The sequence below is a fragment of the Xiphias gladius genome, chromosome 19 (genome assembly GCF_016859285.1).
Source record: "Xiphias gladius isolate SHS-SW01 ecotype Sanya breed wild chromosome 19, ASM1685928v1, whole genome shotgun sequence".
NCBI lineage: Eukaryota > Metazoa > Chordata > Actinopteri > Istiophoriformes > Xiphiidae > Xiphias > Xiphias gladius.
In genome coordinates this window covers 9,463,501-9,480,439 of record NC_053418.1, presented here as the reverse complement: position 1 = coordinate 9,480,439, position 16,939 = coordinate 9,463,501, and the positions used below count along the sequence as shown (strand labels likewise).

General features: G+C 38.1%; 2 protein-coding genes across 7 annotated transcripts in view; one reads left to right on the top strand and one right to left on the bottom strand.

Annotated features, from left to right (window-relative positions):
* The window catches only part of gpat2 (glycerol-3-phosphate acyltransferase 2, mitochondrial), a 116,141-nt gene extending 104,178 nt beyond the window's left edge, over nt 1-11,963 (top strand). For 3 of the 4 annotated variants that reach the window (XM_040155544.1, XM_040155543.1, XM_040155545.1), the window contains 7 exons: nt 676-860; nt 1,387-1,464; nt 3,323-3,445; nt 7,991-8,111; nt 8,518-8,586; nt 8,964-9,019; nt 11,430-11,963. In XM_040155544.1, the coding sequence (XP_040011478.1) occupies nt 676-860; nt 1,387-1,464; nt 3,323-3,445; nt 7,991-8,111; nt 8,518-8,586; nt 8,964-9,019; nt 11,430-11,546 (749 nt within the window). In that variant the 3' untranslated portion in view covers nt 11,547-11,963. The remainder of the gene's footprint in view (nt 1-675; nt 861-1,386; nt 1,465-3,322; nt 3,446-7,990; nt 8,112-8,517; nt 8,587-8,963; nt 9,020-11,429) is intronic. The other variant, XM_040155542.1, reaches the window with a different exon arrangement.
* A 1,111-nt stretch (nt 11,964-13,074) lies between these two features.
* The window catches only part of fahd2a (fumarylacetoacetate hydrolase domain containing 2A), a 9,894-nt gene continuing 6,029 nt past the window's right edge, over nt 13,075-16,939 (bottom strand). For all 3 annotated transcript variants that reach the window (XM_040155540.1, XM_040155539.1, XM_040155541.1), the window contains exons 6-8: nt 15,269-15,377; nt 14,526-14,613; nt 13,075-14,364 (exon numbers count right to left, since the gene is read on the bottom strand). In XM_040155540.1, coding sequence (XP_040011474.1) covers nt 14,302-14,364; nt 14,526-14,613; nt 15,269-15,377 — 260 coding nt within the window. In that variant the 3' untranslated portion in view covers nt 13,075-14,301. The remainder of the gene's footprint in view (nt 14,365-14,525; nt 14,614-15,268; nt 15,378-16,939) is intronic.

Here is a 16,939-nt window from a genome sequence, read left to right as displayed (position 1 = left end):
ATAATACGTATGAGTAATATATGGTAATCATCTAATGGCAGAAAGCCTAGATCCCAAATCCTCACCAGATATATCAGTTCATCCTCGAGCCAAGAGCTATCTGTTAAACTGTACAAAAATGCATACTGTTTTGTTTCTAGATGTCATGCTAACATACAGACTAGGTTGAAGCCATACATAGCCTTACTTTAACTGTGGAAAAAAGTCTCTGCTTCTGCATGACTCATTATTCCTGCATGACTTGTTTTGGTTGTATAGGAAATGAAGCTGGTGGGCAGTGGGCTGTGTGCTGCTGAAAGCCTCTGTGTAGTAGACTGATACATGGATGCTAACCTCAAGTGATTAAAAAAAAAAAAAAATGAGTTAACTCAGCTATATTGAGTAAATGATATAGCCATATAAAAAACACTCATTTCGGGACACCTAAACTCTAATCTCCCCCAGCCTCCATAATGATATGTGTTCTGTATTTGTCTTCCACGTTTGATTCTGTGATAAAATGGAGTGTGAGGGAAGCTCTGTTTAGGGACATAAATAATTGGACTGGAATGAATAATAACATTCCCACCAGCACACAAATGCAGAATAATGGGAATAGAAAGTATAAATAAAGATAAGACAGAGAGCAAGACAGAGCGAATGATCAGATGTTTATATATGTGTTTTTGTCCTTAGCATGTGCGGTGTCCGCAATGCTGTGCGAGGTGGCCATCAGTGGCGTAAGCAGCAGGGTGAGGAGTGACGGTGTCGACGGAGAGGACGTCAGAGGTGACATGGAGTTTGATGTGTTGCTCTGCCAGTCCGAGCTGACTGAGCGAGCCCTGCAGCTCTGCCATCTCCTGCCTCCGGGCTTCATGCCAGTGAGTTTGAATTCATATCACACATGCACACACAGAAACACACCCAGTGTGTCTCATTTTGTGGATGTTTAATGGAGCTGAAGAGCCATTCATCCTGCTCTGCTACCTTTTTCTCAAGCAGAGAGAGGTTTTGGATTGTGTGTGTATTGTGTATCTCTGTGGCTGTGCATGTACATGCACCGTCAGACTGACTTCAGGGGCTCCGAATCTGAGCCAGAAATACTATTACATTCTCTGTTTTTCCCACCTTTCATTTCAGCAGCTGCTCTTTCTTTCCTGGTATGCTTGCAGCTGTATTTCTCACCCAATTCCTCATTGAAAAATATCACTCATGCTCTCATCCCCCGTACCGGCCATCTCTCATTCTCCTCGTCTGATCACTGCTACATCTCTGCTACACACCTCATGCTCTCTGTCAGCTATCTGCTTCTTCACGTCTTAGCTTTGTGATGGGCTGAAGCTGTTTGTGCCTTTAACCTGGCTTCATCATGGAGTTTACCAATTCTCACTCTCTCTCACTCTCCAGCCCTGTCAGTCATCCCAGAGTTTCGCTCTGGACGCCATTGACAGTCTGGTACGCTGCGGTATCCTGATCATGGAAGAAGTAAGAAAAATCCTTTAAGTTTCTAAAAGTTATGCTCTCAGCAACATAATTTAAGAAAGTACTGTTTTTGAAAATATTATTACCTAAAGTTTATTTAATTATTCAAAAACATAGATTATTTGGTCTGCAGTTTATCAACAAATGCTGTTTTATATCTTCAATTCTTCATACATTACCTTTTATTTGCTGGAATTTATTTTTATAACTTATTATACATGCAGTGTCCATTTTATTAGTTAAACAAGGACAGTCTGATGCAATCCAATACAACTATTCTACCATAAAGTATACTGACACTGTCGTAGAGGTGTTAATTAAATTATATGTTTTAACATTGATGTCGTAGTTAGTGGTGATGGTGCGCTGGACTAAATCATATTAAGAGGTGTTTCTAATATTTTTTTAATATAACCTTTATGTATTCAAGTGAATCCCGTTGAGATAGTAATCTCATTTCATTTTTGAAATCCAAATACAAAATACATGAAATGTTTGCAAATCATTGGACCAATTTTGGTGAGTACCAAATGATCTGACCAAAAGAGATGTACTGTAAGATTGTAATTTGCCAATAAGGGCTTTGTTAATAAATAGGTACCAATGCCTGTCATGTCTCTCCGACAGACGGAATCAACCAACCTTCACATAAAGGGTGCAATGATAGCTACCATAAACATCACCAGTAATAAAATGCAGGACAGAATGATACACTGAGTCCAGAGGTGTGAGGATAGAAGGAGCTGTGTGCCTATAAATCAAGTCAGCGTAATCTAAAACTGACAGTAATACTGCTTCAGTAATCCTTTTTCTGCAAGGCAGAGGGAAACTGGCTCTATTTCTATACAGGAAACCGATCTTGTGCTGTACTTTAGTCACAAGTTTGTCTATGTGATATTTAAATGTAAGCCTTTCATCTAGCCAGATGTCAAGATATTTATAATCTGGAACTCTCTTAATTCTGAATCCATCTACAATGGAGATATGTAGGTTACTGTTGACTGTATTGCTGGCTCTAGAAAACCACAGAAACTTTGTTTTATGTACATTCAAAACTAGATTTAGATCTGTGAGCACACCTTGAAGAGTATGAAAGGATGTTTGCAGGTTCATAATAGCTGATAGAGAAGAATCTGCAAAAAAATATATAATAGTATCATCCTCATAAAGATGGACATGACAGCCAATTAAAGATGAGGTTAATATCATTATACCCCCCTCATGTATGTCAATGGGAAGGACAAAAAAATAGAAATACCTCTCAGTAAAATGTACGCCACATACAACACCATCTGTTGACCTCAGTAATAAACATATAACTGAATTTACATACTCCTGACAATGTCATCAAAAAGCTGAATATTTTGAGCTTCGTAAAGGTGTTATGGCAGGACTGTTGTATTGGACTGCATAAGGTTGCACAAGTGTACCTAATATAATGGCCATTGAGTTTATGGTATTTTTAGGATTAATAGATTATTCATTTAGTTAAAAAATGTCATAAAATATTTTAAAAAAAGCCTTTCACCATATCGACTTGAAAGGTGATATGTCAACGCTGTGCTCACAACTTGTTTCTGCCCTGTTAACAGTTTAGTAGTATAATTGAAAAAAAGTAACAAGCAGTCAGCTAATAAACTGAAATTAATGCAAGCTCAGAGAAAGCCGTTACAGACATGTAACGATTATTAAGAACAATCTTGAAGTTCCAGAGAGGTAATTAGTGTGTAGAGACGTCTTTTCTCCATATAGGAATTTAGTGTTAACAGTCATTGTGTTCCCCCATCTTTTAATGGAAATCTTTATATATTTGACACAAAATTGAGAGACTCATTCACAGTCTACCATCCATCCTATGTAGATTCCCAGGGACGTTCCCATCTGTGACTTCTGGAAAAAGGAGGGTTTTCTGACCTGGACCACTACGGACGACCCTTATCACAGCGACTCTGACTGTGAAGAGCAGGACCTGCATTCCTACAAGGTAAAGAAGAGCACTGCTGGGCCCCTCTGGCAGAGGTTACATGAAGGGAAAAATGTTCCATGCTGGCCCAACCTACCAAAGAAGCTCCATAGGTGACTGCTTACAGGGCACGTACAAAAATACCAGGGAGACCATATGAAAAAGAACTTTGAAGTAACTAAATCTCCATTACAAACGCGCCTACACAAATGAGACACGTATCTTGAATACCAGTGTGTGTTAGCTTTAAAAGACGCCTATGGCTCATGAATGTTATTTGTAATTTTTCAAAGCAACACAAGGCCCCTAACCAACTTCCAAAGGGACCAAGCAAGCAGTGCTCAAAGTGCAGATGCATTGGTCACAAAACCTGCAAAGTGACTTTGAGGTGACATAAGCTGCATTAAAAAAAGAGCAACAATCAAAGCATAGTGACTTGGATAGACATGTACTATTTAATAGAACAGTTGATAATAGCAAAGCTCTGGATAGATCACGATCATCCATCAATGAGCCATTGTTTTTATCATTTTCAGCGTATCAAAATGCAATAAAAAGATTGCAACATTTTCATTTAAAGGTGCACTGAGGAGATTTTGTTTGAAACAAACAGTAATATGTTAACGATCAGTGTGTCTCACCGAAACATATTGTGTCCTCGAAGTTTAACAGAAGTGTTGAGTGCAGTTGATTCTATCAAAAAACATTTTCAAAGCCCTGAATGTATTGAAACCACTGTTGTTAACTACTGTTTGAGGTCTTAATGGAGTCTGCGATAGTTCAGGCAAGCACGGAAGCCATTTTATGGTCAGATGCTCCAGCATCGGCATCCGATCACGCATGCCCATGACCTATTTCCTACAATAGGCGGTCCATATAAACATTTGGCGCTCATTCAGTGTGCGACACTGCGCTCTGCATCCTCACTGCTACTCTGCTGCCTGCTTTCAGCAAATTACAGTAACTCCCTCCACCTCCCCAGCCTCCTCCCATATTAGCATTTAGTCTTAAGTGGATTTAAAACATTTTTGAATATCTGTGCATGTTCATTAATGTTGTGTATCTCAGGCTCTACCAAGGAGGTTTTTGAGCTCAGGGATAGTGTGTGCCAATCTTGCTCAGATTTGTTCCAGGGCATCACATGAACCAAAATAAAATGCATATTGTTGCAATTAATGGTCAAAACCTTGACGTTAGTGTCCTGACTGAACTGACATACAAATGAAAAGGAGTCGTAGTCCACACACAGGATTTTGCAAGCTCTCAAAGAATTATTAATGATGGCTTCAGTTTTTTTGTTCATCATGGATAATTTTGGGACATGGACTGGTAAACAGACTGCAGTTATCTAGGGCTTTTATCAAAGCCGCTTTACAGTTTGCCTTTCACTTACCCATTCACTGCTTTTTCGTATCATGTGATCTCCTAATTGTAGGTGTAAGGACTGTTCTTTGCCTATTGAAGACCACTCAGGGTTGACACACTGCACCGTTAACAGTCTTGGCAGTTTGCCAATATTCAGTGTGTGGACTCTCTCACTTTTTTGTTTAGTATGCTGTTTCTGTACTTCACCTTTACCTAACTGGGGTCAGATGTGCACACTGTCCATCTTCCTTACTTACAGCCATTATTTTAGACCTTGTTTTTATTAGAAAATTAAAACAAAAAAAAAAAAAACAGTGTAACCAGCTAGAGTAAACTATACAGACTACATCCAAATAAGTTCGTATGCCTACCTTTGCTGCAAGCAAGTTGACCTACTAGTGCAGAAAGAACAATGCCACCTCTGTGTTGGCATAAAATCCTTTATTCAGCTTTGGCTTTGTCTACTGAGGAAGAGCCTCACCTATGTTTGTAAAACTTTACTCTTTTTAACTGTACTCTAATCTTTTAACTTTCTCCGTCCAGTGCATTCAATCTTCTTCTACCAACGCCTCTGCTCTGCCTCCCCCAGCTCAGGTGCTGAACGAGGACAGAACACACCTCCATACCAAACAATAAAAAAGTATTCCCTTACCTCTTCCTCTGCTGCCTGTTATCAGTTAGCCTGGATAAATTCACTTCAGGTGGTCTTACAAAGCAGGTTGGCAGTGATTCAGGTTAAGTTGATATAGTATCTAATTCTCAGATGGCAGTCCTCCATTAGTACTAGTAACAGCAAAAACTACCCACTAAATTTCTTAAAGACTATAGGTAATATGAGGTCTGTGTATACTATACAAACACTAAAATTTAAGTCTCATTAATATTTTTTCTTGTTTGCTAATGTTAGCTAAATCAATTTTTTTTGTATGTGATTGCAGGCTGTTGGGAGATATTGATGCAGCGGTAGATTTTGCTTCAGGAGGCTGTTTAATCATTTTTTGAAGAGTAATTATTATTATTATTTATTAATATTGCTGTTAGCCATAGTAGCTGGGAAGCTCAATGACTGCTGGGGAAGTGTCAGTTTGAGCAAAACTAATTTATTATTTTTTGGGTTAATCGACCCATCCATTTTCTGACACTATTATATAAAGTGTGGAAGTACTGACAAAAATGTGATATAGATTTCAGTAAATTCGTACTCTTAATAAGTAATCAGAGGCCTTATCACCCCTACTGGCTTTCCATTAGTTTTTCACCAGTGCAGTGTTTCTTGATACTAATCAGCCAACATACAGACTGATACAGTTCCATGTGATGAGTTAATATCGGCCATATGTCAGTGTTTACATCTTTAATTGCTACCATGTCCTTTTGGAGCCACTTCATGTGACCTATTTCTTTGAAAATTTCTTATTTAGATAGTTTAAATATTATTCTGCGGGTGTATTTAATCTGCTTGCATATTCAGTCCATCAGTAATTGTTTGCCAAGGAGCCTCTGGCTTTGTTCATAGCTGCTGTATTGCCTTTTTTGTTATAATGTGTTTTTACTGCTCGTACAACTCAGATAATATTTGTTTTTCTGACTGCTCTCTCTTTTCTCTCTGCCATTTTGATTTAAAATTTTTACTTTTTATTTATGCTTTTAAGTGCTGCACATTCACATACTGATTGTTTAAACACAGGTTCAATTAGCCTCTTCGACTAAGTGGCCACTGCTCATTGAAGAATTGGATGATGTTATTAAGTCTTAATTCATATATTTTTAAGCATATTTTGTAGAGTACATTTTGAAGGAGTGCAAAATGAGGGTCTTGACAAATACAAAATGGTCTGATAAGTTTCCTTTAGTTAATATGTGTAGAGAGCAGAAGCAAACTATAACATCTGCCCCAAGCTGTTCAGTATGCTGCACTGGTATGAGCATCCATCCATTGAGAGACTTAACATTTCATAATGGTTTTGTATGGCTATCTAATGACCAAGGAATACAAGGTAATTTCACAGGACCAGCTGCACTCTACAATATAAACTCTGCTCTCATATATTTCCATATTGCATTATTATAATGGCCCCATGCATACTGTTGAACTATTAAGTGCTTCAAAAAGTCCCCAGTTTTATGGCCTCCCTCATTACCAAATGTAACCATTAACTTAGTTTTTATGTCAAATGTCTGAATACATGAATGTAGAGCAGAAGTGGATTTCCAGCTTCCAAAATCCCTCAAACAGATGAAGGGTTTCTTTATGGAAGGATTGTCCAGTTTACACTATATGGGCAAAAGTATGTGGGCACCCTTGTGCACATACTTTTTTGGACTTATGGTTTAGGCTAGACCCCATCCAGTTACAGGAAATTTTAATTTTATCACATATATTGATATTTTTGACAATAATGTGCTTCCAACTTTGTGTCAACAGTTTCTCTTCCTATTTCAACGTAACAATTACAAATATAAAAATATCCAACTGGGATTAAAACATCAACTGTTTGAATTCATTTGTGATTTTGGGATCAGTGTACAGGTGTAATGCTTTTCATTGGTGTTTTTTTGTTAAGTAGCCTTGCACCTAAATGCGATGCAGTTAAAATGACACACTTTCTGTTATAATGTTAACATGTCCATATACTTTTGGCCATGAAATGTATTGTCCACTTCACATAATTCAAATGTATATGACAACTTTCTGATGAGGACTGAAGCTCTTCTGAAGGCTCACAGGGGTTTAGTCTTTTTCAGGAATTTTACGTAATTTCTATATTTTGTCAAATGTTTCAGTTATTTTGTCCGTCCCTCTACGTACAGTATGTCCCCATTGCTTTCACATGACAAGGAACACAAACCTCCTGCCTTAACATACTGTACATGGTGGCCCAGTAAGACACGTGCCATAACGAAATTAAAACTTGAATGTTTTAATCCACAAAAGAAAATTTGAAATCTGCTTCACTAGTACTGGGATTTGAACCTGGGACACCCATGTAAAACTATGCTGCCCTAGTCAGCTTTAAAGCCCCAGAGTGCTCAACCCAGAAAGTATTTTACCTCTGCATCCTGCCGCTGTGTTTTATCCTGACAGTGACTTCTCACTATGTGCTCATTGTAGTATAAAATTCTCTTTGATTCTAGCTCTACCCTCATCCTCGTTGTGACATTTCTGATCACTCGTGCTTCTGTTTCTGTGTGCTTTTCTAGATAAGTCAGCCAAGTCAGTGTCCAGAGATGCTCTTCTTCCTCTGCAGTATGCTAGCTGGACATCTGAGGGCGCTGTGTTGGACCACAACAGGTCTGGACCTCATAGACACACCTATGCCAGGTAAATAAACTGTGTGTTCACAGGTCATTGTTTGTCTTTTACTGGTGTTAACACACATAATTGGTTAAAACTTGTCTTTGTGGTAACATAGCAGGACTTTCATTTTAATGCTTGATTTGAAATTGTTCATGTTTTTATTTGATACAGATTTTTAAAAAAAAGGAAAAGTACTGGACTTAATTTTCTGTTTTTTAAAGCAAAGTACTAGAATAGCTCATACACGGTGTTCTTCATGTCTCTGATATTTGTGTTTCACCCTATGCAATTTGTAGTGAACTGCTGAACCGCTCACCAGCACATAAATATACAGTATAATAGCACATCACTGAACCCTGAATTCTCCATATAATAACTTTGTAAATTGTCTGGAATAATTGCCTCCATTTTCATGTCTTTCCTTCTTCAGAAGCAGAGTTTTTGGCTCAGATACACTCCCATCTGTGTGACACTGCAAATAAGAAGAAACAGCACTATGGTGAGCTCAACCCGACATCCCCTTCCCAAAAGCAAACACACTCACATCCCCCCACACACACAAGGATCTTTAAAAGCGTAGCTTTAAGAGCTTGTAACTTTGCCTTGTCCCACTGATTCAGTGTGACTAACAAGTGAGCAGAGACCTGAGAAGAAACGCCTAGCAGCTCCCCCATTCACATCACATGCTTTCTTCTTAAAAAAAATAATAGACAATCAGAAACTACCCAAATGACACCCTTCAATAATACGAAGTATAAAAATTCCATCAGACCCACTGGTAATGGCTTTGTTCTGTTATCCCGACCTTGGTTTTTTCTGTATTGGACATCTGTCTGTTCTCTTGATTCATGTGTGCCTTTGTGCCATATCTCACAGAGAGCTGCTCAGAGAAGGCTGCGCACACTGCAGTCAGAACACTAATAGACCTGGGGGTGAGTGACAGTCTCTGTGTGTGTGTGTGTGTGTGTGTGTGTGTGTGTGTGTGTGTGTGTGTGTGTGTGTGTGTGTGTGTGTGTGTGTGTGTGTGTGTGTGTGTGTGTGTGTGTGTGCTTGTGTGTGTGTGTGCTTGTGTGAAGTTAAAGCAGGGCAGAGGCAAGATTCGGTGCTGAGAAATCACCAGACTGCTCATCAGCATAATTCAGTTACAATTCAGCATAGTATTGCTGACCTCAAATATAAAAAGCTGTCCCAACAAGTGTGTGTGTGTGTGTGTGCGTGTGTGTGTGCGCTTGTGTGCGTGTGTCTCCCTCCAAATCTGTCTGTCTTTGGAGAATTAAAGCTCGACTCAGGACTGAAAGTTTAGGCACAGTCCAGCTCCCCAAAAGTTCAGTTCTAACATTAATCTGTTCTCGGGTGAACCTGAATACAATCCGAATGGCTAGCAGCGTTTTTCAACACTGTTCTTGACCCCTCCAACTCAACGTGAACAGGAACCCAACCTGATTTTGAAGCAACAAAAAACGATCTCAGCCCGACTTGAGCCAGTCATATCCAATCATGTTTGAGGGTAGAAATGTCAATCTATAAAGACGATTCACTGAGCCAAGGACACAAGTGATTTAAAATTAGAAATTGGAAAAGAGTAGTACAGGCAGGTTAAGGTCTCTTAACTGTCGCAAAGTAATCTACATTTCATATTCAGGGCTTTAAAGAAGAGCACTGGTGTTATTTGGACCTATAATCCTATTACTGTTATCTATATTTATTTTAAATTTCCCCCAAATTATTTTTCCAAGAATCCTGGATTTCAATTTGGTTTTTAAAACAAAGAACATTTAATTGTCTGTAATTCACTTACAGCAAATTTAATTGCTGTGTGGGATAACAAAGACATTTCTAAATAAAAACATCAGCTGGGTTCAGTGGTGTACTTATGTACAATTTTGTTGTGCATCTACTTTACTTTAATAATCCCATTTTATCCTACTTTACACTTTAACTTCACCATGTTTCTGGGGAAAATATTGTACTTTTTCCTTCACTATGTTTATTTGACAACTATAGTAACCATTTACTTTAATGACAGTTATTTCAAACACATAATACATTATATGATCATCAAAATAAAACAAACAGCCTATAAAATATGATTTGTTGTTATAAATTACTCTACCCAGCAAAATGTAAAATAGTAATGTCTTGCTTCACCTCAGTGAGTCATAATGATACAACTTTTACTTGTAATAGAGTATTTTTACATTGAGGTTTTGTTAATCTTACTGAAGGACAGGATCTGAACACATGGTTTATACAAGTAAGGCAGCTTATTTTTGAGGATTCCTCAGTGACGTGTCCCTTTCTTCCTGTGGGTTGTGAGGTGACCTGATATGAAAACACTCCACTCTGGCACAATGAACTGAGGATTAAACAGAAACTCTGACGAGACCAGATAAAGGCTTTATGTTTATTGTGATGGATTATCAAGCTGCGGCAGTTTTCAAGCCTGTGAAAGTTGTTTTTCATACTGTGAAAGAAGGAGGGCAGCAAATGGTTTGTCTTGCAGATACGAATATGAGCGTCTGTTATCGCCATTGCACTGATTCTGAAAACAGCAAGGAGTAATGAAAAGAAGAAGGGCAACCTCACTGATTGGCACAAACATAAAAACTGAGAACTAGAGAAAAAACACCTATTGTAGTCAGTGTAGAAAAATGGAGAAATTCAGTCATAAATCTTAACTCTTTTTATCCATAAACATAGAATTCAGTTTTTCTGTAAAAATTCCTTGCTCTAGCAATTCAAAACTTGACCTTTCGACTTAGTAAAGTAGACAGTGTCTGCACCCATCAGTCTCCCCTATCAGCCTGTGGGATGGGAATCGCTGTCTATAAAAATAGAGCATCATTGACCTATATATCTGCAAAGATCTCTTGAAGCAATTATTAACTTTCCTATCAAGGTTGTCATTCAGAAATGGTCATTGTCTAGCTTGTTTTAGGATGACAGATAATTCCAATCCCTCATGTAAAGCAGCTTGAATTTTGACATCTACAGGTCAGATTGAAGGGGCAATTTCTTTCTAGAGTTTTCTACTGTAAAACAAAAGAAAGGACAGTACAGTCTGAAGTTTGGCTCTCTCATGTCGCCTCATTATTTCAGGCCTTGCTTAATGAATAAGGTGGTTCAGAGTTATTTATGTAACATCTTAGTTTTGTTTTTCTTTTTCATTTTCGTTTTTATGTCTTTTATCACTTAAGCGTTGTTTATTTTGGCCTTGTACAAAAAGCACACCACTAAAGTTAAGAAAAGCTGCACGGTAACAATGCCCAAGTACAGGTTACTGAATAAAAAGCGTTGTGGTCGCTAGTGTCGGTGACGGTGCTGTGTTTATGTTTACTTCAGGTCCTTTCGGAGCAGCACCAGATGGGAGGCGTCTTCCTGGGTGTCAGTCCTTTGTTCCAGTTGCCGGAAAACAGGCAGAAACTGCACCGCTTCATCTCACAGTACCTCTACAATTAATGTGTTTAACTGCGCAGATTCAGAGTCTGACCTCATCCTCTGTTAGTGTCAGAGAAACTTGCGTTCAGTGTTAAGTGTTAAAAAAGGTGCATGCTGAGCGTGGACGCTCGTGTCTTTAGGTTAATTGTGTTTTGATTTTTCAATGATGAGACACTGATTTTAAGTTTATCTTTAGTCATAGCATTAGCATAAAGCCGCAGGAGACAAGGATTATTAAGTCCATGTATAATCAGTTGTGAGGACTCAATGTAGGATGATGATGCTCAGTGCAGCTTGTGTTACGACCATGTTTATGTTGTAATGAAGGTTGCAGAAGTTAAGTTTGTTACATGTGGAAATGTTTTAGTTCTGCCTTTTTCTAGTTTTTCACAAAATGATTAGTTTAAGTTAAATAATGTTCATACTGAAAATAAATACATTTTCAGATTTCGTCATAAATTTATCACATACACAAAGAGTAGGTTTGATGTACACAAAGGAACAATTATTACAGCAGTATATTATTCCCATTCCTATAGATCTAATTTCTTCGAAAGACAGCTCATGCTCCTGAATGTAGACCTTTCTGTGCTGACTCAGACTTCAGGCGTCTGTCTGTTCGACATGGACCTTTTGACACCAAGACGCACAGACAAATACATGCCTCAGGGGACAGGGCTTTTTCTGGCAGGTGTTAATGTTTTGGAGTTTACAGCCAACTGTTTGTACAGTCAAGTCAGAGTGGCTGTTTTTTTTTCCTCCTGAATCAAGCATAGACCAAAAAGCTGCAGTTGATCAGCTCTCACTGACTGTGAAACTCTACTGCCACCCAGTGTTGAATCCTAAATAATAGTCACACATGCCCCTCATTGTAGCAGGGTCCCAAATCCATACAACTTACTTATTCTAAGCAGGTTTTGAGTATGTGTGATCGCACTGGAAAAGTGGCAAAGTTAATTTTACTCAAAACAGTCAGTATGCGTACTTTTTTTTAAAATGTATGCGTTATGAATGTGCTGTTGACGGACACTATTCTCCAACAATGCAATGCACAAAGCAAATGAAGGGAACCACTCACAGCTGAAAAAAAAAGAATTATGGATGCTGGTGAAATAGCTCCAAGAACACCTCAAAAACAAAAAAAATATAACTATCTCTTTGTTATGATCAAATGATTAAAGATTTATATAATTTCCTGTTAGTATAAAACTAAAAAAACTACTGTAAACTAAACTAATATAAAAGTATAATCATATCTCGTTAAAACAGTATACTGTAAAGATTTGTTTACACTACACACTGTTGACAGTATTTTGTATGGTACTGAGACACAGCCTTAAAAAAGTAGATACAGCATCAGAGGCATCAGGATTTGGTTCTTTAACGTCTTCAACACCTGAAGGGTCACTGATACACTCACGCGTATATATACTAACTTGCCAAATAATGAATGTATACTTAGATAAAACGAATGCAGTCTAATACTAATACAAGCCCCGCTATAAATCCACCCTTCATTAAGGTTATAATGTTTTTATGGTTTCTTAAATTATTCTGTAAAAGTGTTTCTAATATTTGGTTGACAATATATACGGTTGACAAATATTAGAAACACCTCCTGTTATAATGGAGTATAGTTCAATAGCACCACAAACCCCTTCCCCAAAAATAACCAGTTGATTCAACACCTCTCTGAAATAGTCTACACAAGAACTTCAAATTCAAGGCACTCATTCTGTGAATTGTGGGTTCAGGAGTTATAGTGGGTCCACCATTAATTGTAGGGTTGGTAGTTTGATGCCTAGCTCTTCACGTCCACATCTTGAAGTGTCCTTGAGCAAGACTCTGAACCCCAAGTTACTCCTAATGTACAGTATCTGTTTGGGAAAAATGTAATCTGCCATGGACAAAATAATTTGCCAAACGAATGTAACATAATCCCTAATTTTGAATGTAATAATTTCTTACATTATTAAGTGACTTAATTTTCAAACATAATTACCCGGCTCAACACGTAACCTCATCACGGTTACTGAAAAATGTAAATGAGTCTGTTCAGTCCTGGAATTTCTCTAAAGCTCATTCCCATCAGTGAAAATATTCAACTTCAGTGATTTCAGCAAAAAGAAAATGAAGCGAGCAGGTACATGAATCAGAACCCAGATCTCAGTAATTATGAAGAATTTTCTCCCAGGCAATGCAAGGGACAAATTTTCAAGACAGCATAATTTTAATTAAATTAAATTCTCCTCATCACTGGGAGGGATCTTCTTCCAGAAATATGCTTTCTTTTTATGAGGATATCTGTTTGAATCCTCTAGGTTAGTAGAATAGTTTTTCATACACCATTTATCTTCCTGACTATTAAACATAATTAGAAATACTTTATTTTTTGCATATTAAAATAAGTCAAGAGGTTCACAGTTTCTGCTGTGTAGCATGAGTGGGTGGCTGCTGATAGAGGGTATTTTTACAGCTGGTGATGACTGACTCAATAACTAGGGTTGAGCTGCAAACACCACGTTGAGTCAGGTAATTAAACTGTTTCATGTAGTAAAAAAATACCAAGTTTTCCTTCCTCACAGTTACTGTAGTATCATGAACAAACCATTCATCAAGAAACACACTTTCAAGCTCAAAGTTTTAAAAAATAATTATGAAACATTAACTGAAAATAGTATTTCATTGTGTGATGAAACCAATCAGAAGTGCAGTTAATTAAACAGCTGGCTTTCCCTCATGGATTGTTCCTGTTTTCAGCGGTTTGTCTCAGGGTTCAGACCACTTTGTTGATTATAGAGCCTAACTGGTCTATCTGGCACTCCACCACGTCTCCTTTCTGAAAGAAAAAACAGTTCAACACCCAGTTAAAATACGCCTTTACCCTAATTCCTATTAAAATACTGTGTCCTGAAAGTAACGCGGGAGCTACAGACACAAGAAGGTGTGGAAACCAGCTGTACATTTTTTAATCGTCATCAGTTTCATGCATGATCTCACCTTTAGAAAGACGGGTGGCTTTCTGAACACACCCACACCTGGAGGAGTGCCTGTCAGGAACACATCTCCTGGAGTTAATGTCACAAACCTGGCAGAGGAGGAAAAACCACAGAGTGGAGGGCAAGATTCAGGAAAACGAAAGAAAATGCTCAATATTACAATGACTTGCTGTTGACAGTGGAAAGTGCACCTTGTAGTATTAGTCAACAACTGGGGAATCTTTTCTCAAGAACATGCAATATCATTTTTATACTCATTTAGATTGGGCATAAATCACCACATAATCTTAGTGTATATGCAGATCCCGTGAAAGGTGCCGTGGGGCTGCAATTATTACAGAACGACAAAAGTCATTGTCAACAGTAAGTCAGACGAGGAAGGGAGAGGCTTTTCCGTCCAAGTATATCAAATCAGATCAGAGAATTCACCAGATGGTCAGGGAGCTTTAGGGCAAGAGGGTGCCAGCCATGGTGGATAAGTCTTAGCTGAAGCATGTAATTTTAGCTTCTAGTCAGTGCTGAACAGAGCCCATTCGCTCCTTTTGTGGAATCATTTCTGACACGATTTGATTTGCATAATTTCTTAAATGGAAACTGCACTCTCAGCTGGAGTTACTAATGTAGAAAAATATAAAAGTTCTGTATTTATTACGTGAATCTGTACTTAAAACTTGCAGGGTCTCTGTTAAGTCCTCGCGCATAGACGCCGTCCTCATCATGAGCAGTAACAGTGAGTGGACTCACTTTGAGACCCAGGTGACCAGCGCTGCTATCTTGAAGATCATCTGATCAGTGTTGCTGCTCTGGACCGTGTCTCCATTAACCAGGCAGCGGATGCCCAGGTTGTGAGGATCTGGAGGAGGAATGATACAAAAAAAACAGGAGAGCTGATATTCCTGTGACTTTACCCTTACACTTATCACACGATGACCCTCCAAGACGATGAATGGACATAAAAAAGAGAAATAAAGTAAGAGGACAGCGACACCTGATGCCCAGTAATGGGCAAATTCAATACAATAATAAAGAAAATAATAATTAAATAAATGTGTAAACAATCTCACACTGCAATAGTTACCTATAAGAAGCTATTAATTTTTTAACAAACTTGGCAAAATTGAGTCTTTGATATTCATAGTGTTGAATATTTTTTCAAGTTAAGCAGTGCTTGGATTAATCCTCTAGTATCATTTAATTAATCTGTTTCACTCATTGAACCTCATCCAAGATCATTTTCATCTTCTCGCCCTAAAATTCACTCACTTTTTTTCTGTGAGGATTTTTCCAAGTCGGATTCACCAAACTCTCTCCAAACTTGTCGTAGAATACCAGCTGTTCAGCTGAAGAGAGATTTGATCATTAGCATAATCAACATGCCAAAGAAATTGCCAAACAGGGCCGCCTGTTCCGCTTTGTTAGCGGGAAAGTTTCATTTACCAAAATGTCAAACAAAAATAATTTCACAGTGTGAAGCTTCGAGTCTGCTGTACTGTGACAGAAAAATACAGAGGGTTTGGTTTAATTTACATGAAGTTAGGTGCTAAAAAACATCTTTGTAAAGCAAAGCGGTCCATGACCAATATGTGAGGCGGTCAAGGGCACAACAATCACTGAGATTAGACTACAGAATATTATAGCCTACAGTAGGTAATGTCACCCTGTTGGGTGTTATAACAGGATGGTTTTTAATTAAATCGATTTTGGTATCATGTTTAAACTCCAAATTCATTCAGATTAAGCCACTACAATTCTTCAGCCAAACAAGTGAGTTTTCTCCGTTAAGAGAGGCAGACTAGCTGTATTGGTAGATATCAGAACAAACTACATAGTAGAACAGACTAAAATCTACCATACTGGATTTTTGAGGCCCATACTGATATTGATATTTGGGAGTTTAAAAAATCTGACGATCTGATCATCCCACCACCTCCCTTAGATTAGTTATTGCGATCAAGATACACACTAAGGGGACCTTTTAAAGATGAAACATCAACTTGTTATTCATTTCGCACGGTCTTGGGAAAATGTCGTTTTAGTACTTTATCTCCTCTATGAAACTGGCTGATCATGAGTACCACACTTAAATTTACACAGGGTTGAGCAAAAAAAAACAAAAAACCTTTTATTCCTCAAATACAGCTCCATCCTTAAACAGTCTGTAGTTATTAAACTGAGGGTTATTATAAACGTCATCATGCCAGTCCTGAAGATCCATATCCTTGAGCCTGAGGTTAACTTGAAAATTTAATGTATTTTGAATTAATATCTCACCGACCGTGCCATAAATATGATAACCCACATATACCACGAATGTTTTTAACCTTAGAAATCCATTTTGGCCAACATTCACCATTATACAGTCGCGGCTACCCTGCTGTTCCAATCAGCTAAAGAAAGAAAGAAACTCAGTGAAGC